The sequence below is a fragment of the Artemia sp. Qi Xiang Cuo genome, chromosome 4 (genome assembly GCF_049724085.1).
Source record: "Artemia sp. Qi Xiang Cuo chromosome 4, ASM4972408v1, whole genome shotgun sequence".
In the NCBI taxonomy this organism is placed as follows: Eukaryota; Metazoa; Arthropoda; class Branchiopoda; order Anostraca; family Artemiidae; genus Artemia; species Artemia sp. Qi Xiang Cuo.
The window spans coordinates 89,761,562-89,787,260 of NC_142797.1; the positions used below are offsets into that span (position 1 = coordinate 89,761,562).

Sequence of the window (25,699 nt, forward strand, 5' to 3'; positions counted from 1 at the left end):
CCCTTGCACTTTGGAATCATATTCCTTTTAACGGATATGAGAATCAAGGAGTAGAAAATTAATGGATAGAGGGTTAGACACTAATTTTTTGATAAAAACAGCTGAAACCCTTCCCCAAAATAAATTTTTTTAGAGAATACAAGTACTTTAAAATTTAAAAAGGAAAAAAATAGAAGAAGAAGAAGAAAACAAGGTGTGAATCAAACCTACTCCTAAGTGGCTATGGAACTATAGTCCTTTACTAATCAATACAATTTAAGAAACATTAAAAATTCGTCTGTTAAGCCTACTGGTGTTGTTTAGACAAGTCAACGAAGGAAACCAAGTAGTGAAAAAGCAGAAGTAACACAATTTTTTTAAGCTGTTTTCCCTATTTGTCTTCACTCTACTTTTAAAAATGAAGATTCATTTGAAATTCAGATATTAAACTTACCGGTGTGATGTAAACAAGCCCACAAACGAAGCCAAGAACCGAAACAACAGCAGTAATTTTCCATTTCTTCCACTGGGGGAAGTCGTCTTGGATGACAGTGATCACACATCCAGTCATAGAGCTTGCACTTCCTACTCCAAGAGTAAACAGCATCAAGAAAAAGAGCACAGCAAATAACTGAAAACAAATCAAAAGAAAACTTGAAACAAATGGATATTCAGAAACAACAGCAAGTAAAAAGAATATTCAGAAAAAAGGTTAAAAGGAAAAAGGAAATAAGGGTTAAAGGAAAGTAAAAGGAAACTAGATATATTGGGATTTCAGATACAAAAGAGAGTAAAAGGAAATTAAAAGAGATATTCAGAAACAAAGTTAAAATAAATAAAAAAATAAGGGATAAAGAAAAGTAAGAGGAAACTAGATATATTGGGATATTCCGAAACAACAGCAAGTAAAAGGAATATTCAGAAAAAATGTTAAAAGAAAAAAGGAAATAAGGTTTAAAGGAAAGAAAAGGAAACTAGATATATTGGGATTTCAGATACAACAGAGAGTAAAAGGAAATTAAAAGAAATATTCAGAAACAACGTTAAAATAAATAAAATATAAGGGCTAAAGAAAAGTAAAAAGAATATTCAGAAAAAAGGTTAAAAGGAAAAAGGAAATAAGGGTTAAAGGAAAGTAAAAGGAAACTAGATATATTTCGATTTCAGATACAAAAGAGAGTAAAAGGAAATTAAAAGAGATATTCAGAAACAACGTTAAAAGGAATAAAAAAATAAGGGCTAAAGAAAAGTAAGAGGAAACTAGATATATTGGGATATTCAGAAACAACAGAAAGTAAAAGGAATATTCAGAAACAAGGTTAAAAGGCAAAAGGAAATAAGGGTTAAAGGAAAGAAAAGGAAACTAGATATATTGGGATTTCAGATACAACAGAGAGTAAAAGGAAATTAAAAGAGATATTCAGAAACAACGTTAAAAGAAATAAAAAATATAAGGGCTAAAGAAAAGTAAAAGGAAACTAGATATATTGGGATATTCAGAAACAACAGAAAGTAAACAGAACTCAAAAGGGATATTCAGAATATCAAAAACAAGGATAAAATGAAAAGTGAAATAAAGGCTAAAGGAAAGTAAAAGTGATATTCAGAAATAAGGTTAAAAGCAAATAAAGGTTAAAGGAAAGTAAAAGAAAACTAGATATATTGGAATATTCAGAAACAATAGAAAGTACAAGAAGTATAAAAGGGATATTGAGAAACAAGGTTAAAATGAAAAGGGAAATAAATCTTTAAGGAAAGTAAAAGGCATATTCAGAAACAAGGTTAAAAGGAAAAAAAAGTAAAGGTTAAAGGAAAATAAAAAAACGGATATATTAGGATTTTCAGAAACAACAGCAAGTAAAAGGAAAGTAAAAGGGATATTCAGAAACAAGATTAAAAGAAAAAAGGACATAAAGGTTAAAAGTAACTAAAAGGATAGCTATTGGAAGGTTAACACAAAAGTAGGCACATATTCATGTTTAATGTGTGGTTGTATGAATGGAAGCGTGTTTCCTTTGATGTTTCATTGTGAAACATTAAAATATTTAAGAAAGGACATCTTAAGACAAACAAGACAGCAGCAAAACAAGCTAAATCCCGAGTCAGTGCGAAACTAGGCAAGTTGTGGTCAGTGGCGTAATTTCGTCAAATCCTTGGGGGGGAGTTAGAGACAGTTTTCCCAAATCAAGTGAAAACGAAAGTGAAAAATGAGCCATACAGTACCATAAAGGCCCTGAATGCTGAAATTGAAATTGAATGCTGACAGTACCTGAATGCTGAAATTCTGCAGACTTATCTTAGTTTTGACAACATTTCTAGCAGAAACTAAATTTCAGCTGGGGGGCAAACTGGAGTCTCGGGGAAGCAAACTGGTTTTAATTCTTTGCAAACACAGGCTAAGTACGAATCCATTTCTAAAATGATTACAGTCTAAACTGTGCAATTTCAGTCCCGTGGTGTGAAAATTAGTTGGTTCCTAACTGAGTCTAAGAAAATTCTAAGAAAAGGCAGGAAATTGACTTGGTGCAATATGAGCGAAGTTCTGACTCCGTGAAAAAGCGATCAAAGTCTAAATTCGGCCCTAAACTTGAGGTCTAAACTTCAATGACCCAGTGAGTAAATTTTGAGTCCTAACTAAACGATCTGATTCGAGGTAGTGAATCAGCTTGGTGGCAAAGTGAGCTGAGTTCAATCTCTGAATAAAAGCAACCTGACACGGTGTCCTGACATGGTGGAAAACTGAGCTAAGCAAAAGATGCGGACTGAGTAATTAATAAAATAAGCCTGAATAATAAATACCGAATAATTTTTATATTCCAGGACTGAATATTTATTAAAATTAATAAATCAATAGAATTAATAATAATAAGAAGTAAGAGTGAGGAAAAGGTATATAACTGAATCAGGTTATACAAGGTAAGTGCTGGCGTCTCACAGAAACGGGTTGAAGCTGTGACCTGACTTGGTGCAGAGCCGAGATAAACCATGAATCGGTGAAAAATGAGCTAAAAAAACGACGGAAAAAAGCTGCCAATAGAATGGAATCTTTTAGAGCCTAATCTTGTTTGGCAAGTCCGCGGAAAATCTAACTAGCCAATATGTAATTTAAAAGAACCTTTGAATGTTGTTGAAGTTTACCAATATTCTATATTTTGTATACAGGCTTGGGAGCTGCAATAACTTTCTAGGTTTGATTATCTGAAATAAAAAGTTTTGCAGCCCATAAGAATCCACATATTGACTGCGGCTTGACGAGTCATCAGCAGTGAGCACACATAATTTCAATCTTCGGAGGGGGAGGGGAGGCTTGTGGTGGTTTCATCGAAGTACATAAGCAGCAACAAATTGGATTGGGTGTTTAGCAGCTGAAACTTAGCAAATATTTGTCGATATGAGACTTTGTGTGAACCGTGAGTAATATGTGATATATTTAAAATACGAAAAAATTAAATTCTTTCCTTCTAAGGATACTTCCGATATAAATTAAACTTCCCTTAATTAAGCTTAAATCCCGTTTCAAACTTGAGTCTAAATTCTTAATCAGCAAAAGTAAAACTGCATTTTATTCTCAGCCAAACACTAACTATTAAATCAAGGAAGATGGTTTTGAATTTCGCGAAGATACTTGGCAATAAAAAATCATGAGATACAAAGTTCACAGGAAGTATAAGTTATAATAGGAGTATGAATGTTTAATCATCAAAATACTGAAAATAAATTATTGGATGGGCAGTTAGCATAATGAGTTTAGTTTGCAAACATAATTACAAGGTAGCGGGCCCTCCACAGGATTGGGCCAATCGTGAAATAGCTTTTAGCGCGCAGAATCAAGACTAGTGTTTTATAATGTTAGAAAAGTGTTTTTCGGAGTCAATTATTATTCAGAACCCAGGCATTATGATGACAGACCTTATGTTTCTACCATTCTCTGAGTAATTATGAAATCATTATTCTGACTGAAGTAAAGCCTTGCTCATATACATGCATTGTTGTACACCTGAAATGTAAGTTTCAATAAATCCATTACTTTTTTATTTGTGTTTGTTCTTATTATATGCCTGAATCTCATCGCGCAGTAGATAACTAGTTCAATTGTACTCCATAGGCAGCGCTCCCAAAGGAATCTGATTTGGAGATAACTCGAGGAAAAGAGGTCACTCTTTTGTAGTTACATATTTTATTTTCTCTCTAAGATTGAGAGTGGCGCGGTCACCCATTCACCTAACTCCCCATTGCTGTGGCGAAGTCCTCGATGGCATGATCTTTAGCGTTACAATTGGCGCAATCGGAAAACTTATAAGGTGCAAGTTCACAGGTTTAAACTCAACGGCGCAGTTGGTGCGATCGGTATACAGATTTAATCCCTTAACATTACATTTGGTGCGGTCGGAAGGATCTTTATTACCAAAATGGTGCGGTCGTAAAACTTGGAGGAAAATCGAACTAGTTATGCTACAAACTTCTTAATTTAAATTTAAATCATTGGATGGATACAGACTTATAAGAAAAAGTTTATAGGCCTATAACCGCTAAGCTATAATAGGAAACCCTTTTAGAATATCTCATAGGAGATAGCAGTCTCCCCCAAATAGGTTAAGTGAAAAAAAAATTATTTTGAGTTATTCAAACGTAAAAATTTCAGAAGAACTAAGCGAACTATTTATTGCGCAAAGGTTGGTTGCGAAAAATGTAGAAATAACAAAATCTATTCCGCAATATGATGGACAAACAGATGTCGATGAATTTAATATCCAATTGGCCCAGCTTGCAGAATTAACAAAAACAGAGCTAGAAACGGTAGTCGGTATGCTCCTCTTAAGATTAAGAGGGCAGGCCTTGACCTTCCTAAAGCAAATTGAAAATAATAAAGGAGAAAATGACAGCTTACCGATAAATACAATAGAAAAATTTTTAACGGTATTCAAAGATAGATTTATCGAAACTACTTCAACAAATAACTTAGAAAATGGAATGTTAAGTTTAGACCATACACAGAGTGTAAGAAAATATCTTCACAATATACGGATTTCAATAGAAGCAAAATTCGGAAAAAGTTCAAGAGAAATGTGTGAAAAAATCAAACTACAGGCCTTTTTGCAATGGCTAACCCCAAAATTATATAAAATGGTAATATCCAAAAATATCCAGACGTCGGACCTTGCAGTTCAGGAGGTGGGACGAATGATCGAAATTGTTACGATCGTGGCAAATCACAGTAAAACAAAAATAAAGAGCCTAGGCAAATCAAACGCAAGTCTGACCTTCAAGGGTGATCAAGCTTCTCCAAATTTCTTTTCAAGGGATAATTCCCCAGTGCCACAAAGAAATAGAACGCAAGAAACTTTGAGGTAGGAAACAGTACGTTTTCAGCCCATTAAACCAATCAACTATGGAAATAGTTTCACAATTTTTAGATGATATAACTATGATCGACCTAGGCGTATCGTAAGAGAAGGCTGCTTTAGGATTAGTGATATAACGACAACAATGAATTCGGTCAGTAAAGCACAAAATTATGGCAACCAGTTGTTCTAAATAACAAATTTTAGTGCCAGTGGTGTACAAATTTGTTGGCAGAAATGATTGCAAACACCAGTACATCAAAACATGTACGAACAGACTTTGTATAATCCTTCCCCCAAATGACAAAAAATTATCGAGTTGAAAACCCAAATACTCGTCAAAGCCAATATAGTGCAAGAGTAGTATATAGAAATCCTGAAAATTTCCCAACGGGACACGCAAATTTTTCAAGCCAACGGCCTTTACAGTCGACGCCAGCACCCAGAACTGATGCAAAAAATCCAAATTACCGTAATAATACATGGCAAAATGGGCAATCAAATATAAATCAATTAGCTACAGATTCCATGGGTATATCTGAATCTCTATTGCAGACACCGACGTATGAAATAACTCCGCAGGGAAACGTGTCAGGCCCTTCAGAAGAAAAAATTGGACCCAGAGGGTGCTTAGAATATTTTATAGGTCCAACCCAATAACAATACCGTCCTTTAGTGATAGTAATAATAAGTTACCTATATTTAATTATTTCAGTGTGGAAAATGTTTACTTTAAGGCCCTAATTGACTCTGGTGCAACGGTTAATATCATAAACTCATACGTATTTAATAAGTTGGCTCCGCATATTAGACAACGGAAGAATGTTAATAATCCCAATTTAACTAGCGTAAAAGGGCATAAATTGGATACAAAAGGTTCAATTCGCCTAGACGTACAAAGGGATAATAGAATTTTCCGACAAATTTTATAATATGCAATATCTTTCCATATCAGGCCATTATCGGTGCAAATTTTTTAAGGTCGAATAAGGTATTATTAGACGTAGCGAACGAAAGGCTTGTCTACCCGGCTAAGGTATGGATTCTCTACATTAAGAAATTGTAACAGAGGTTACGAAGAGAATATAACAGTAAATAAAATTTCTGGCGGTATAATGTCGCAATCTTTTAAATCTCTTGTTTCGGTACAAAAAAGATGTAGCATAATTAAAAATCTGTTTTCTTATACTGGGAGACATTGAAGAAGTAAACCAAATTTAAATAACAATTGGATTGAACATGCAAAAACTAAAATAAGAAACATGCGACGATATATGTCGAACTAAATGAAGGAAAAAGGGGAATCATAGGAAATACTAGGGAGCTCCAATGTGGCTATGGTGCTTGCAACACTATTTGTAGATAACCCCAGTCTAAAATAAATAGAAAATGAAAATAAAGAAAAATATTACGGATTTATAAAACGAAACACAGTAACCCATCCCAGAACGATGAAAATATTTCAAACATCACAGATGATCGAACAAGTGGATAGCAAATCCGAATTATGGCTTGCAAATCCATCGAATAAATTCCTGAAAATCTGTTATGCGAGGAACATATTATATCTTACGAAAAAGGCGAAGGTTTAATTTGGGTAACTAACAACCATGAAAATGATATAATTAAGATAAAAAAGGGGACGGGTTTGGTTAAAATCAAAGTTCTCTTAGAGAAGGATTTAGGTCGGTTAGAAAATTCCAAAAGAAACCTAGTCAATGGTATTATAACCTTAATGAACAAATAATCTTTAACGAAGTAGGAATTCTTAAACAAATTTAATATGGACTATATTATTGACTGAGAATCTTAAGAAAAAATTATGCGAATTATTATGGAAATTTAAAGATGTATTTTCCGCATCTGAAGATGACATCGGACTGATACCATTTTATGAACATTCAATTCTAACGACAGGTAATCCTGTTGTGAAATAGCCATACTGTATACTCTAGAGGGACAAAGAGGGGTTAAAAAATACAATTCATCAATAGAGAAATATTGAGATTGGACGCCCCAGCTTAATTCCGTTTTCCGCACCAGTGACCTTGGTTCCGAAACAGAATTGTAACCTAATACTTGTATCAGATTAGAGATCCTTTAACAGGCCAGTAGTTAGTGATAAGTTTCCTTCACTATAATCTTACGAAATTTTCGATAGCACTTCAACTAACTGAAAAATTTTTACTTTTTTGGATCTTACCCAAGGTTTCCACCAAGTAAATAAAGCCGGAAAAGATGTCTATAAAACTACGTTTTCTACAACTGAATGTGGTTCCTATGAATACTTAAGAGGACCTTTTGGACTCAAGACGGGTTCAAGTGCGCTATGTAGACACTTAATGCATCTATTAAGAAGATTAAAAATATCATTCATTTTGTTAATGATGTCATATAGTGTAGGAGAAAATGCTGAACAACAGTTAGAACATTAGTTAAAGTGCTCGAGAAATTCAGAGAGGACAATTTAAAATGCAAGCCTTAAAAAGTAAATTTATTTCACCCTAAAATTCAATTTTAGGATTAGTAGTGACGCAAGGAGAGATATCCCCAGACCCAGATAAAATAAAATGTTTTGGAAAATTCAAACCGCCTCAAACTTCGATAGAACTAAAAAGAATTTTAGATCTTAACGGTTACTTCAGAAACGTAGTGCGTAGTTATACTTAAAGTGTGGAACCACTCACAGAATTAACCTAAGAAAACTCCCAAAGTGCTACCTGGCTCAGGAATCTCAAATTTCCATAGATCGTTTCAGACGGGCACTGACTTCGGAATCATTATTGTTGCATCCTTATTTCAACAATGGACACTATTTGATTACGACTAACAACATTTTAAAAGGCATTGGCGCTATCTTTTCATAAATAATCCTGGTAGAAAAACCTAATCATATAGAGGGAACGCCTAAACAAAAAATAATTGAAAAAATTATATGGTATTCGAGTAGAACTTTATCAAAAGGCGAAAGTAGTTATTCCACCATAAACCTATAATTATTATATATAATCGACCACTTGAACAAATTAGAAACTATTTAGTTGGTAAAAAATTTATACTAGGATTATACCATAAAAGCTTGAAGTACCTGCGCACTTTCAAAACCCCACGGAATTTCTAGCTAGATTGATTATGAAAATCCAAGATCTAGATTATGAATTTGAATATTTAAAAGGTAAACAAAATGCAGCTTGTGACTTCTTGAGTAGATTCCCAGAAAATACTCCGTCGGAGATGAAAAGCAACAAGTTTTAATCTTCTGAAACCGAGAAACCGAGGACGCCGTTGGAAACCGAGGAAAACGAAATTAACGCCATTAATACTAAAAGCAAACGTAAATGTAAGAAAAACAAAGTGAAAGACACACTAAACGAAAATAAGGATAACTATTGTCCCTTGTCTTTAGAAAATATAAAAAGAAATAAAAAAAGGACAAAATGTGTTTAGCACTTATTAATTATTTTGTGAATGATGATGTTTTAACCGATAAATTCGCAACTCTTAAAATAGAAATAAAAAATTTTTACTATGATCTTGATGAAGAAATATTATGCGGAATTGTGAATGCTGAAGCAAATAGAAACCAAACTTCAATAATACCTCTATTAGCCTACCCCAAAACTTAATAATACCTACCCTTGAATATTTTCATGCAGATATAGGTGGAAATTTAGGAATAACGAAAACCTTCAATAATTTAAAACAAAATATTTACTTGCCTTCAGCATTAACACAACTTAAAGAATTGCCAAATATATACGAAGCCTCTAACTTAAGAAAAAACCCAGGCCTATCCTAAACCCCCAATGGGAAGAGTCCCTGTAGCGAGATTCCCCTTTGATATTGTCTCATTTGACTTATATGGAACCAGTAGAGGCTTACCTGTTTCCAACAGGGGCCATACTTGTATCCTTTCAGTTATAGATCACTTTTCCAGATTTACTTTTGCAAAAGCATTAAAGAATCAAGGCCCGTACGCTACGAATAAAGCGTTAGCAAAATTATTTTTTAAGTTTGGCATTCCAAATAAGGTAATAAGCGAAAATGGAAGTAATTTTGTTTCCAAGGTGACAAAAGATTTAATGAGTTTTCTTAACATAGAGAAGTTGGTGACGTCCCCTCATCATCCACAAGCTAATGGTAAAATAGAAAATAGGCATAAAATATTTTCGAATGTATTAAGATTAACAAGAACGACTGGGATAATTTACCTTATTTAACAACATAATCAGTACTGATTATTCAGGAACAACCAAAGACAACCCTTTTTAATTACTATTTGGTCGCGATTTTAGAATATCGTATCAAGATATTTTTGAATCCTGACAATATTAAAATATCTCGGAGGATTACAAACAAGAATTCATAAATAGGATAAGGAAAACTTATAAAATAGTAAAACAAGAGATGGAAAAATGTAAAATAAGTCAAGAGCTAAGAAACCTACCCAAAGTCAAAGGGAATATAGATTTTAAGATAGGAAATTGCGTCTACCTAAAGAACAAGGCAAAGATGGAAGGCAAAAAACTTTCCAATAAATATTCTGGACCGTACAGAAAAGTCAAAAAGTATGATTTTGTACGATTTTACGATTTTGTAAAGTACGATTTTACTTTTAAAATGGTGAACCCCGATAATGGAAGAACTTACAAGGCACATGCTAGCCGAGTAAAAAGAGCCAAATTCCCGGAAAGATGGGTATCGCGTCGCTCGTCTACCAATTCGTCAGACGCAGGAGACGAGCCCCCCAAATCAAGATTAGAAGATCTAAAACCCTTAAATTTCAAGCAAGACTATTTTGAGAATGATAGTGATGAGGAAAACTTTGAAGAATTTTTAGCTATGAAAAATATAATTATTCCCAAAAGAAAATCCCTAGTACAAGCGAAAAAAAAACCGCCAAAAAGTCCAGAAAGCTCATCATCAGAGAGCGCAGGATAATTAGTTTATACGATATCTCTGAAAACCCAATTTTTCCTGATAGAAGTTCGACCCCTTGTCCCCCCCAAAGGATTTCCAGACGATATGGTTTCCCCAGCAACCCTAATAGAGATACCTTTGTCGCTACAGGAGGAATTGAACAGAGCTGTAGAAACTCCGCGTAGTACTGTAAAGAAAACTCCTCCCAAAGATTCAATTAAAACAAATCTGCGAGAAACTATGTATTTGATAAATTTCCCCATAAGAACAAGGCAAAGTAGGTTGCTTTGGAATCAAACTCCCAAGGACGCCCAGGAAGGACAGTATCATGATATAACCGTGTCTAAGGCCAAGCCTAAACAATGGACTTCATGGAGGGAAACACTAGTGCAAACAATTCCCCATTCCCCTGAAGACATGGCATTTAAAAAGTGGAGGAACCCTGCAAAAACTTTTGATTCCTCTCAAAGCTCTCAAGAATCTGTCAAGTCTCCGGAGTTGAAAACTCAAGGTGAGGACTTAGAGAATAAACCTTCTACTTCCAGAGGAGTAGAAACTTACGAAGGAAGGGCAGGCGATACCTCAAAAATGCAAAGTGCCACATCTAAAAGTTCTAAGGTGGAATCATCGGAAACCAATTCCAAAGAGTCTGGTGACGAATCAGACCATATAGTAGTTAAAGATATAGGGAAATCAAAACCGACTTCAGCGGTCGCTTATGCGAAAGAAACAAAATTTAAATAGCAAGAATTTTTGAAAAAACAATTAAAAAAAATTTGATCTTATATCGCTAGCAAAACCTAAAGAGAAAAAACCGCAAGAAACAGAGGAAAAAGTAACCACGCAGTCGGGTAGAACAATAAAAAAACCTGATAGATGGAATTACCCTTAGTCAGTATAGGATTAAGAGATTTTTAACGGATAGGCGTCATAAGAGAATAATAATTTAAAAACTTTTAGCTTACGAGTAAAAATCATACAACTATAAAAATACTATAGAAAAATTTGGCTCAACATGTTAATTACCACGAGCACATATATAATCAGTCCTAAAATAATAAAATTTAAGGCAATCAACCTATCGTACACCATTCCCAATATTGATAGTGAGGAACTGAAAATCTCAATAGGGTCCAAAATAGAAGAGAACAAAGGAACATTACCGCTTACAAAAATAAGAGAAGTATTAGATTCCCAGATTCCCCTATTTACTAATGAAGACCAGAGACTAACGTACGTGGATAATAGATACGGATTATTTTCAACCAATTTTTGGTGGAACATTCTAATGACCGTATTTTTCGTAATTGCGATTTCCCTGACCAGGAGAACCTTACTAACTTTAATTATGGAAGAGTTTTGAGACTAAGAAGGCAAAACCCAAAGGAAGAACACGGGGAAATGGCTGAAATGCAGAAGTTAAACCCGGAACCACATGAGAACGTCTAAGCCAAGAAAAAGGGAAGACATTAGAAAACGATTGGGTATAGAGGTCTCCACTCGCCCTTGCTATGTCTTGTTCCTTCATTGTAAGTCTCGTTTACGTAAAACCGTGCGGTTATGAAGCTGCAACATGCGTTTCTTAAACAGCACGGACGTGCGTGAACAATGAAGGCATGAAATATATAGTAATCTAAGACCTCAAACTAAATGATGTAGAGTAACTTATGTTTAAATGATTATTTTAAATATAATGTAGAATTAAATAAGTGTTGAAGGAAATTAAGATAAAGTGTGTGTAATAACGTATACTAAGGAAAATAATAAGAGACCTTACTTAAAGTGACAACGTCATTTTGTTAAAATCAATACATGTGCATTAATATTGGTATTCGTTTAATATCATCTTGTAACGGAAAATTCACCGTAAATTCGATAAATCGTATTACTAGTTTTACATCATGACTACTCATTGTGAGGAACGTGTGATTATGCCTGCTATATTACATAAAGGAATTGGAATGACCTATCGGAAAACATTCATCACAACACGTAATCCAGGGCAGATACAACCTAGTAGCATCTGTCTTCATCACCCCTCTACCACCAAAGAGTACTCACCATAGACTCCAGGCCATTTTCGTCCTAGCTTCGTTTACGAAAATCACGGTTACCTTTTTGATCGTTGTCCCTCGATCACAAACCATATTATATATCAGGTAACATTATTTAATGAATCTCAGTATCCTGTGCATTACCAAACTATATAAACACATCAATCCTGAGAACCCCGTCGACCAGTACAAGATATAAGTACATAAATATCACCCTTGATAATCCTTATGGACCCATGCACCATAAACTGTATAGTTATGATAATTGCTTAACCAAAATTGTGTACGTGTCTAAGATTCGTGTGTTAAATCCCTTTCTATCATGCATGAGAATCCATCCTATTCCCTTTAACGAATGCAATTAGTTCCTAACTATGTTATCCCGTAAATGCTAAGAGATAAGACTTAGAAAGTAAATTTGGAAATCGGCCATTGAATCGCAGAAAGCAAAATTAACCCCAGTGACTAACACTTTAATGACAATATACTCCTCCTACAAGTTAAAAACGCTACGTTGAAGAAGTAATAAAGTTTGATGTTAACCCATTCTAAATCTAAACATCAATTCCCCTGTGATTAACCAAAGAATCACCGCAAAAGCTAATAGATGCAAGCCATGCACGAACAATCTTATAAGAGAACTTAATCTCTAAGTACACGAACGACCAAATTTATACGAGAAATACATTCTCTATGTACTTTAAAATATCCCAAGAATGATATGCTGAGAAGAAAATCAACTTATCTATTATCAACGCGGTCCCAGTGTTCAACCCCTTACCGATAAAGCACCTTTTGAACTGTCCAGAAATAGCAGGTGAGAATGAACTCTGATAGCAAATTCCCACACACCTGTACATGGCAGTATCATTTCCCGTTTGACAATTAGAGAAAGCGTTTCGTCCAAGATGAACATAACCATGCTCGAACTATTCTGTGAAGAAACTATTGTAAGTGTTTTCAAATTGTTTACCAAGACGAAAAGAGTGAAGGATCATAATTTTTGACAGAAGGAGTGAGTACGCTAAGAGACACGTAATGTGGTGAAGTAGGTGTGAATTTACACATGTCACATTTTAATAGTTTTGATAAATTAACAACTTCGACAACTTATTATTAGAATAATATAACGAACAAACCCAGGGAAAGTTTTTTAATGATTACCAGTGAATATAATGAACATATTATTATATGCTTTAAGTCGTTCATTTATATATATATATATATATATATATATATATATATATATATATATATATATATATATATATATATATATATATATATATATATATATATATATATATATATATATATATATATATATATATATATATATATATATATATATATATATATATATATATATATATATATATATATATATATATATATATATATATATATATATATATATATATATATATATATATATATATATATATATATATATATATATATATATATATATATATATATATATATATATATATATATATATATATATATATATATATATATATATATATATATATATATATATATATATATATATATATATATATATATATATATATATATATATATATATATATATATATATATATATATATATATATATATATATATATATATATATATATATATATATATATATATATGTGTGTATTGCTAGTTACTTAGACAGAGTTAATGTAAAATCGATGTATTTCTCCATTAATTTAGCGTAGATAGGAAGCATAATCATCCTATAGTTAGCAAAATAAAAAAAAACTTGTAAAAGGTGAATTTTTAAAAAATCTTTTAGTAATTGTAGAATAGTCCCAACCACATAAAACCTTTCCCATGATAATGTTTGATACAGTTGGAAATTTAGGAGTCATCAGTGTTAGATGTAGAAAAAAAAATCTTTAGTATAGTAGCAAGGCTATAACCATAAATAATCTTAGTTTTGTAGAGGAACTTTAGAAAGGGATATATAATAAAACAAGAAAAGTAATAGAGAAAATTTTTAAGCACTCCTGATTAAGCTCAAATAAAAGTATAAAATAATACAATGTCAATTAAAATTATGTAGGACAAATAGTAAATAAATCGCGAATATTTCTAAAACCCAAGGGCAAGCAAATCCTAATGAATGGACGTCATTAAATAATGGGAACGGTAATATGTACCGTGAATAATAAGTGATATATTTAAAATACAAAAAATAAAATTCTTTTCTTGTAAAGATACTTCCGATATAAATTAAACTTCCCTTAATAAAGCTTAAATCCCGTTTCAAACTTGAGTCTAAATTCTTAATCAGCAAAAGTAAAACTGCATTTTATTCTCAGCCAAACACTAACTATTAAATCAAGGCAGATGGTTTTGAATTTCGCGAAGATACTTGGCAATAAAAAATCATGAGATACAAAGTTCACAGGAAGTTTAAGTTATTATAGCAGTATGACTGTTTCATCATCAGAATATTGAAAATAAATTATTGGATGAGCAGTTAGCATAATGAGTTTAGTTTGCAAACACAATTACAAGGTAGCAGGCCCTCCACAGGAATTGGGCCAATCGTGAAATAGCTCTTAGTGCGCAGAATCAAGACTAATGTTTTATAATGTTAGAAAAGTGTTTTTCAGATAATTATTATTCAGATTCCAGGCATTATGATGACAGACCTTATGTTTCTACCATTCTGTGAGCAATTATGAAATAATTATTCTGACTGAAATGAAGCCTTGCTCATATACATGCATTGTTGTACACCTGAAATGTAAGTTTTTTATAAATCCATTGCTTTCCTATTTGTGTTTGTTCTTATTATATGCCTGTATCTCATCGCACAGTAGGTAACTAGTTCAATTGTACTCCATAAGCAGCGCTCCCTAAGGAATCTGATTTGGAGATAACTCGAGGAAAAGAGGTTACACTTTTGTAGTTTCATATGTTTATTTTCTCTCTAAGATTGAGAGTGGCACGGTCACTCATTTACCTTACTCCTTATTGCTGTGGCGCAGTCCTCGATGGCACAATTGACACAATCTTTAGCTTTACAAGTGGCGCGATCGGAATACTTATAAGGTGCAAGTTCACAGCTTTGAACCTCAACGGCGCAGTTGGCACGATCGGTATACAGATTAAATCCCTTAACTTTACATGTGTCTTTAAAATGTGGATTTGTGTTATTCTCATGACTTAACAATTTTTTCCTTGCTCGAAACTTTCGTGCAAATATACTTGAAAACCAAACAAAATTTAACAGTATTTATAACGTAGTTTAGGAGAAATTATAGAGAGCACCTACAGCAAGGACACGATATTCAAGACATTTGAGACTGTTGAACTTTAGAGCTCAAGTGCTATCTGACTCTAAAATTTAATTTTTCAAGAGTTTCTCCGAGAGCACCTTAAATTTCACTGAGAGCACCTTAATAGCGATGCTTGCTCGTCTTCAAGGATGAGGAATTTCATACTTGTGCTAATTCGTCTACCTTTCCGTTTGTTTTGGATACATTTTAGGGTTAGAAAATTTATCTTCGTGTCACTGGTTGCGCAACGACTAAAAAAATAATACAAGACAATAACGCCGTATGGCGATTACTGGAAAAGTATTTATGTGACAATCATTTGGTTTTAAACATAGAATTGTATATTTTTCACCGTCAAATACCTATAAAAAAATCAATAGGTATTATGCTTTGAGGCAAAGTAACGCAGCCTAAGTTTGTACAGGCTACAATAAATAACAACGTAGTGTATGGTAACTTTTATGTTTTGTTGCAAAGTAATAAAGCATATTAAATGGCATATTTCAAAACTAGCAAGATAAAATGTCAGAAAAAAAGCATAAAGCTGGTTTTAAGAACATATAACATTTTGAGACCGCGATTAAGGAACGCATAATCATTCATTGTTTTTTCCCCTGTTTATGAAAAGGTTGATTTATTGCGTGAGTTTATTTTGTCTGTTTTATGCTTTTTTATCATTTTTTCCTAAATTATATTGCATTTTTAATTATGTTTGTCACTTCTTTAATTGACCGCGTCTAAGGAACGGGTTATCATTTGTTTTTTTTCTGTTTATGAAAAGGTTGATTTATTACGTGAGTTTGTTTTGTGTTTTATGTTTTATTATCATTTTTTTCTAAATTATATTACATTTTTAATTTTCTTTGTCAATTTTATTATAAATTATTTTGAAAACTCTTTTTGGAATATACAGGAGGAAAAACCAAGAGAACTAACTAAAAGGAAAAATGAGATTTACCTGAGGAAGAAACGCCATCTTAGCTATGGCTTCAGGGTACGAAATAAAAGCCAGACCAGCTCCACCTTTAACAACTTTAGTAATATCAACGTCTAATTCATGTGCCAAATGACCAAGGATGGCAAAGATTGTCACACCTGCCAACAAACTGGTCCCTGTATCCACAAAAGTGATGATGATGGAATCTCTATTAAATATATAACCATAAAAACACAAAATGTAACATAAACACAACAATATAAACACGTAATTGGATAATCATAAGAGCAACACAGATTAACACAATGCTAGGAATATATGAAACTGAAGCCGAACTGAAAAATACACCAAACGTTTCAAAACCATGCTTGACCACTGTCATCACTGTAGCTTACAATGTTCTAATCCTGATTTATAAGGCTATCTTCCTATTCTTCTAAAGGCTTTTAGCTGTGAAAAAACACCTTGGTCCTTGGGTATTCTACTTTTACATATTCGTTGCCTCCACCATCCTTCCTAGTAAAACTGCCTAGGTAAGAAAAGCTGTCAACTTGATCGGTTTTCTCGTTACATAGCATCACTCCCTCACTTTCATTTATTTCTAGTCTAAGTGACTTATTCTTCTTAATATTAATTTTTCAAACCTGTTCTTTTACCTTCAGTTCCCAGAACATTAAAAAATTCATTCATTTTATATTTGTTTTTTTCATTTAGGACGCTCCTATCAACTGCTTAGTGAAAGTCTAGAAGAGTTTGCCTTCTTCATTTGATACACTCTCACGTAGCCTTTGCTATTCTCACATTCTCAAACAACACAAAAACATCAAACCCTAAATACACGCCCACTACCAGATGCCCACAATGCCCACTAAGTAAAGAGCAATGTGGGCACAATGTATTATTTATTTGCTTTTTTTCTTTAGACCAGGGCACATTGTGTCGAAAGAGTTGTCGTAGAAACTTCAAAAACAGCTCATTCGATTGAAAATTGAAAAGGCTAATGCCCTCTTTAATAATCGAAAGTGATTGGAGGGCAACAAACCCCCTGCTACCCCCACCATTTCCCTAAGCACGTTTAATCAAAATTTGAAATATCCATTTTGCTCACTATAGTTGAAAGACGTAGAAATTATGTCTTTGAGGATGAAAATTCCCCCACAGCCCTCAGGGCAGAGGTTGTAAGTTATGCCCTAGGGGTATTTAAGATCATATATAAAATGTGATCGTATAAACTTCGGTGGGGGCTCATTGGATTTCTAATCAGAAGTCTAAATGCATTTTTTTAGATTTAGAGTGATCGGAGGGTGGATACCCCCCCCAGACACCTCGCATTTTCTCAAAATACATCTGATATAAATTTTGAGATGACCATTTTCTGCCGTAAAAACTTAAAAAATAACTCAGTTGATTGAAAAATAAAAGGGCCAGTACCCTTTTTAATAGTCAAAAGTGATTGGAGGGCAATTAACTCCCCTTCCACGCCCACCATTTCCACAAACATATCGTAGCAAATTTTGAAATAACCATTTTGTTCAACCTAATCGAAAGGTCCGGAAATTATACCTTTCAGAATGATGAGACTTCCTCCCCCTAAGCCCTCGAGGCAAGGGTTATAGATTATGCTCTGGGGCATATAAGGTATATATAGAAAGGGTGATCGTAAATACTCTGTAATTGTCTCATTTTATTGTAAATCAGATGTTCTAGAGCCCTTTTAAAGATTCAGAGTGATTGGAGGGTGGATACCTATCCCCCACCCCCACTTTGTGTTTTCCTGAAATGCGTCTTATAGAAATTTTGAGATGGCCATTTCTTGTCTCAGAAACTTCGAAAGGAGCTCATTCGATTGAAAATTGAAAGGGCTAGTGCCCTTTTTAATTGTCGAAAGTGATTGAAGGGCAACTAACCCACGCCCATCAATTCCCCGAACACAAAAAATCATAATTTTAAAATAAAAAATTCCGGAAATTATTTTTTTGTGGATGACAATCCCCCTACAGCCCTCGGGGCAAGGGCTGTAGGTTATGCCCTGCAGGCATATAAGGTATATATAGAAAGGGCGATTGTATAAACTTTGGAGGGGGCTCATTGAATTGATAATCAGAAGTTTTAGTGCCCCTTTTAGAATTAAGAGTGATCGGAGGGTCGATGCCCCCTTCCAAACCTCCTATTTTCCCAAAATACATCTGATACAAATTTTGAGATGGCCATGTGTTGTCGTAGAAACTTTGAAAACAACTCGTTCGATTGGAAACTGAAAGAACCAGTACCCTTTTTAACTACCAAATATGATTGGGGGGCAACTAGCCCTCCTCCCATGCCCACCCTTTCCCCAAACACATCCAATAAAAATTTTGAGATAGCTATTTTGTTCAACATTATTGAAAAGACCGGAAATTATGTCTTTGAGGATGACAATGCGATCTTTTTTATTTAAATTATACAATAAATAACCGAATCAAACTCAAAACAAGCAAAAACTAATATGAGAAGGGCTGACCACCCCCATGTCTTCCCAAGATCAGAGCATAATTATCACTTTACTGAAAACAAAATAAATTTATTATGTTTTCACTTTGTTTTTACTTGATTAAAATTTTTCACTAGAAATGCGATGGGGGATATACTCTCTCTTGCACTCCAATTACAGTACAAGCGGTTGGTGCCCTTTTTAAGAGTAACAAGATATTGGAGGGCAAGCAGCCCTTCTCTCAAGCCCATTCGTTTTCCAAACGCGTCTAGTCAAAATTTTGAGACAGCCATTTTGTTCTGCATATTAGAACAGTCCAGCAACTATGTCTTTAGGTATATTAGGCATGTCAACCCCCTAAAACTATGCAATTGGCCCATTATGATTTAAAACTAAATGGTGCTTTAAAATATATCAAAAGGAATTGTGTTTATGGTTGCCACTGGGGGTATTAGGTTGAGACTTTTGGGGAGACTACTTATACTGTTTCTGCTCCTACAATTGAAATGCGTAAAAAGAGTTTAAGTGTATCCAGTTTGTCAAAGATCATAGATAGAATCTTTTGAAAATTATATTAACTTTTTTTTCATGTAATTTTTAGAAGCTATGAAATTAAATTGAAAAATACTGTTTGTGTCAATATTAAAAATTGTTGAAAAATTTCTCCAATATACAAATAGCAACTCATATTATGGATTCTTATTAAAGAAAACTGAAACAATGTACAATAATATTTTTCCATGAAAAAGACTATGTCAATAAAAAACTAACAGAAATTAATTTAAAAAACTTTACTCCTAGACAGATTTTTCAAAGAAAAGTGAAGAACATCATTAAGCCAAGAATGAGCAAAAATAAAATCAAATTATCTTCTAAGCGTAAAACTATTACAAAGCACTACCAATAAATAAATGAAACCCAAAATGAACAAAAATTAAAATAAATAGCCGATCAAACTCAAAACGAGCAAAAATTAAAACATCAGTAGGGCTGATACCCCTATGCCTTCTCAAAACCAGAACACAACTTACGCTTTACTGAAAACAAAATATTTTGAAATGTTTTCACCTTCTAACTTTCATAAACGAAAAATTATCAAAACCTTAAGGAAGAAAAGTCAGTATAAAATGTCAATTAAACAGACAATCCACGTTAATTTTTTTCAGTAAAGCGCAAATTGTGTTCTGGTCTACCCTTACCTCTCCCCCCAAAACAAAATCAAAATATAAGTCATAAATAATAAAAAATTATGTGAGGAAGTGCCTGTAATGTCACCAATCGTTTTGGACCTCTAATTTGAGAAGATTTCCAGGATGAGTTGAAATCGTTTAATATTTCACCAGAATTACAGAAAATGTTGAAATCTCTTGGATTTGAAGCTTAGGAATTTGATGTGTTGCTCTTGGTTGTTTCAGTTTTTATTTTATTTGTTTGAAGTGTGGGGTGGGCGGAGTGGGGAGGGATATCTGGTAATGTGCATATATTTAGGGTTTGATGTTTTTCTGTAATATGGGTGTCTGAAGCAATGTAAGTCAAGCTCAGTTTACCATTTTTTTTCTCTTTCCTTCCTTGTCCATTCTTATTTTACATTTTTTTTTGTTAATATTAGATTGTGTTTAGTCCCTTACTTGTGTAGTCTGGGTGTCTCAAGCAATGTAAGTCTAGCTCGCTTTACCATTTTTTCTCTCGCTTTCCTTCCTTGTCTATTTTTATTTTACGTTTTTTTTGTTGATGTTACATTGTGTTTAGTTCCAGCATAGCCTCTGTGCATTATCGTAATATGCGTATAGTTTTAATGAATCAAATTTAAATATTGACGAAGACCACACTGCCTTTCCATATCAAACAAACACAACTTAAAAACAATAGGGAATTTTTTTTCCAAGACTTCAGCACAACATTAAAGAAAAAATATATATATAAACAACTTACATAAAAATACGAAATTTAAAACTAAAACTGCTTTTGAAAATTTTTGAAACAGCCCCAGTATCCTTATTTCAACGAAGTTCAACCAGGACTGATAAATAAAATGATGAGAGAGGATGATGTCATTCAAACGAAATAATATGAAATTATTAACTGCAAGTTTTCAAAGCTAATCTTGCTTTTTTAGCAGCTAGTTTTAAAGGCCTTTTTGTAACGGGTTCAATACTATTGTCAATTGGTTTGATAAAATATTTTGTTAGATCATTTTTAATTAAATTTGAGTATAAAGAATTCAGTGAATACTCTCCTAAATCCCTATTTAAGGAAATATTTTTATTTATTTTGAGCCTAATTTCGATAGATTCCCAGACCACCTGTTTTATCCTCAAATCACTACTAATGAGAGAAGATTTTTCAAAAAGTATTGTGTGGCTGGGATTATCAAATATATGGCTAGCTAAAGCAGAATCAAAGGAGTTATTAGAATTATTAGCAATTAACACTTTGTCTATGTCTTTTTTATGCTGGTGTATCCGTTTTTCTAGATTCTGATGAGTTCTGCCAAAGTAGTAATTGCCACAATCACATGGTACTTGATAAACCCCTCTTTGGCGAGTAGCTGGGGTTTTATCTTTACCGGAGTTTAAGAAATTAGTGATTTTAAGATTATTAGTGAAAACTAAATACAGATTGTTTTTGTGCAAATATTTTTTATTTTTGTTGTGATTCTTGGGATATACGGAAGATAGATTATATTAGAGGGTTTTTCTGGAGCCTCACATTGTGAAATATCGTTTATTTTACGAAAATATCTTTTTAGTCTACGGTTAATCGTATTGTTGACAAAAGGAAGGGGGTATCCGCTGACAAAAAGAACATCTCTTATAAAATTTATTTCTGCTTTTATGTATGAATCGGAGCAAATGTTCAGGGCACGGTCATTGAGAGAAGTTACACCTGCTCTTTTAACTTGTGGGGGGTGATTTGAATTAAAATGAAGATATCTATTGTTTTGTGTTGGTTTTCTATAGATAGAGAATTATTATTAATATTATCCAAATTATTAGTATTACGGATAATTAGCACATCTAAAAAAGGTAGTTTATTTTCAAATTCAGTTTTTATGGTAAACAGCAAATTTCTATCATAAGTATTAAGATGATCTGGGAAACCCCGAAGTTCAGTTTCCCTATAATTCCAAAGTGAAATTACGTCATCCATGTAACAACCCCAATAGACATGTTTTAAAAAATAAGAATTTAATGCCGAATTTTCAAGGTTCTTGACATAAATATTAGCCAGTAGGCCGGATAGAGCTGCTCCAATTAGTAACCCATTTATTTGTTGATAAAAAGAATCACGAAACTGAAAATACATTGAAAACTTATTATAAATTTTAACAAGATTAAATAAAACTTCACCATCAATCCCTGTCACTGAGTCTTCGATTAAGTGACAATTTTCTTCTATTTTGGTTTTTAATAATTGCTCAGAAGTAGCCACATCTATATTCGCGTACATAGAAACTATATCAAAACTACTAACTATTGTGTTTTTTTAAATACTTGTGTTATTAGGTTTTTTAACCAAATCTGCCGAATTACTAATGTAGGAATTCTGTGAATACAGTAGAGGTTTGAAAGCTGTGCAAAGCCATTTTCCAATATTGGAAGCGGGGGCTTTAGTACATGCTACGATAGGTCTTAAGGGAATACCTTGTTTATGCAGTTTTGGTAAGCCGTAAAATTTTGGACAGAAACTACCACGGGGGTGAAATTTATTGTATAATTGTGGTGTGATTTTACCATTTTGTTTTAGCTGTTTTAATTCATTTATAATATTATCAGTAAATTGATCAATAGGATCATGAATGATTGGTTTATATGTACCTCTGTCCTTTAACAGTGAAAAGATTTTGTTTTCATAGTCCGTCGTATCCATGACAACAAGTGAATTTCTTTTGTCTGCTTTGGTTATTATAATAGATGGGGCTTTACGGAGGTTAGATAATATTTTTATTTCGGGCAAATTTTTTTGTGTGAAAGTGTTAGGAGACTTAGCCTTTTTTTGGCTATTATAAAGGGTATTTATGAGACAAGACTTAACTTCATCAGTGTTTGAAACAGATGGGTAGTATTTATGCAAAGCGGACTCTAAAGAGGAGACTATATCCACCACGGGAACCTGTTTCGGCAGAAAAGAGAATTTTGGACCTCTTTCCAGTGGTTCGATTTCCTGGGTTTCAAATGTTCTAGAAGAGAGGTTAACAATAGCTGGTCCAGGAGTGATTTTTGGAGAATAAATACGGTTTCTCATTGAAGATTCCTCTCTCAATTTTTTCCAATTTTGTGTAAAGTCGTTGACAAGTGAAAATCATGGCTAAACAAATTCCTTTCTAATCTAACAACTTGAGAAAAATCAAAAGTGGACAGGTTTTCAAACAAAAAATTTTCGAGAGATTTTCTTTCTGAGGAAATGATATGTCTTTTTTGCTTTTTGTCCTTAATAATATGGACTAAGGTTTTTAATTGTAGTGTATGAGCAAATTGCCCTTCTTTTCGGGTATTTAGATGTAGTTTATATCTTAAAGACTTTGGAATAAGATTTTTGTTTCTGCAGGATACTAAAAATTTTTGTTGATTAATAATATTTGCATGTTATTTACCTAAACTAATAAAATAGAAAATATCATAGGTCAACTGCACCCCATAAGCTAGACGTAAATATTGACGAAGACCACACTGCCTTTCCATATCAAACAAACACAACTTAAAAACAATAGAGAAATTTTTTTTTCAAGACAGTGCAATTTAAATCGGTGAATATTTCGGCTCTATGTCCAAGGGCCGTCTTCAGCACAACATTAAAGAAAAAATATATATATAAACAACTTACATTAAAATACGAAGTTTAAAACTAAAACTACTTTTAAAGTTACAGTTACTCGCCAAAGAGGGGTTTATCAAATACCATGCGATTGTGGCAATTACTACGTTGGCAGAACTCATCAGAATCTAGAAAAACGGATACACCAGCATATAGAAGACATAGACAAAGCGTTAATTTCTAATAGTTCCAATAACTCCTTTGATTCTGCTTTAGTTAGCCATATATTTGATAATCCCAGCCACACAATACTTTTTGAAAAATCTTCTCTCATTACTAGTGATTTGGGGATAAAACAGGTGACCGGGATTCAATCGAAATTAGGCTCAAAATAAATAAAAATATTTTCTTAAATAGGGACTTGGGAGAATATTCACTGAATTCTTTATACTCAAATTTAATCAAAAATGATCTAACAAAATATTTTATTAAACCAATTGACAATAGTATTGAACCTTTTACAAAAAGGCTTTTAAGACTAGCGGCTAAAAAAGCAAGATTAGCTTTGAAAACTTGCAGTTAATAATTTCATTTTATTCCGTTTGAATGACTTCATCCTCTCTCATCATTTTATTTATCAGTCCTGGTTGAACTTCGTTGAAGTAAGGATACTGGGGCTGTTTTAAAAAATTTTAAAAGCATTTTTAGTTTTAAACTTCGTATTTTAATGTAAGTTGTTTATATATATATATTTTCTTTAATGTTGTGCCGAAGACGGCCCTTGGACATAGGGCCGAAATATTCACCGATTTAAATTGCACTGTCTTGGAAAAAAAATTCCCTATTGTTTTTAAGTTGTGTTTGTTTGATCAATCAAATTATATTATTATTTTGTTAATAGGGGGAGATGTTACAAAGAGAATGTATGTTCAGGGGGAGGGGTAGGAATTCAAGGTTTTTCCAGCCTTTTTTTGGATCAATTTATGATTAAGAGAAATATTTGTTAGTTTTTTAGGAGAAACAGCCTTTTTACCTGCATTTTTACAAACAATTTACGAGTCATATAAATATTTAGGGGAGGGGTGAAACCTGATGCCCCATAGATATGGCCCAGATCAGCCGCTATCCTAACTTTAGATATCTTTGGGTCTTGAAATTAGTAAACTGCCACCCTGATAATAGATCTAAAAGAGCGTCAACCCGTTCGTCAAGGCCTTAGTTTTTGTGAGAACCACTAAGGGCTCAGTTGACTTTACTTTTGCTTCTGAAAAACCTTGTCATTAGACATAAATTATAGTAGCAGTCCTAGAAACCACCAAAGCTGCTTCAAATGAATTCTGATAGTCTGACTAGGCTGGTTTTTATTATCTACTTTCGTCAAATTAATGTTAATTTCTTTAAATTTATAAAAATTTTATTGACTTTAATTTTAATCTAATATTAATTTAATTTACTTATTATGTTGATATTTATTTACCCAGAGTCAAGATGACAAAAGTAAGTCGTTGCAACATCGCTCACAACAAGGAAACGAACGCATTGTACTGTAAATTGTACATATATTTAAATTAATATTAATGAAATTTCATTTCATTATGCCCAAAGTTTCAATTTCATATTGATTTAGTCGCTATTTTAAACATTAACTTATTTAGAATCAAGATGTGTATAGAATCAAGCAATGAATGAATTGTAATGCATCACGTTTTTGTAAAAAAGATTACATGTGCTTTTGGAGCCAGGAGTTTTTGAACTGCCAACCTTATGAGTTTCAATAGTACGTCTTGGCAGCTTTCAGGTGTCACCAGACTGAGTCTTTACACTCTTTTTAGTCCTATCTTACTTGATATAGCTGCATGTGTTAATTAGTGATTATTGATAACAAATATATGCCATTCAAAGATAAAAACGCAAACTAAACAAATTGTTCTAGAAACAGC

The 25,699-nt window shown here is 33.0% G+C and overlaps 1 protein-coding gene and 1 pseudogene across 1 annotated transcript in view; both read right to left on the reverse strand.

Moving 5' to 3' along the window:
• The window catches only part of LOC148953613 (sodium-dependent nutrient amino acid transporter 1-like), a 163,884-nt gene that overhangs the window by 17,011 nt on the left and 121,174 nt on the right, over nucleotides 1-25,699 (reverse strand). Inside the window, exons 7-8 of the mRNA XM_089088034.1 lie at nucleotides 16,556-16,742; nucleotides 433-610 (exon numbers count right to left, since the gene is read on the reverse strand). Coding sequence (XP_088944160.1) covers nucleotides 433-610; nucleotides 16,556-16,742 — 365 coding nt within the window. The remainder of the gene's footprint in view (nucleotides 1-432; nucleotides 611-16,555; nucleotides 16,743-25,699) is intronic.
• Nucleotides 22,558-23,686, reverse strand: LOC148953614 (uncharacterized; annotated as a pseudogene).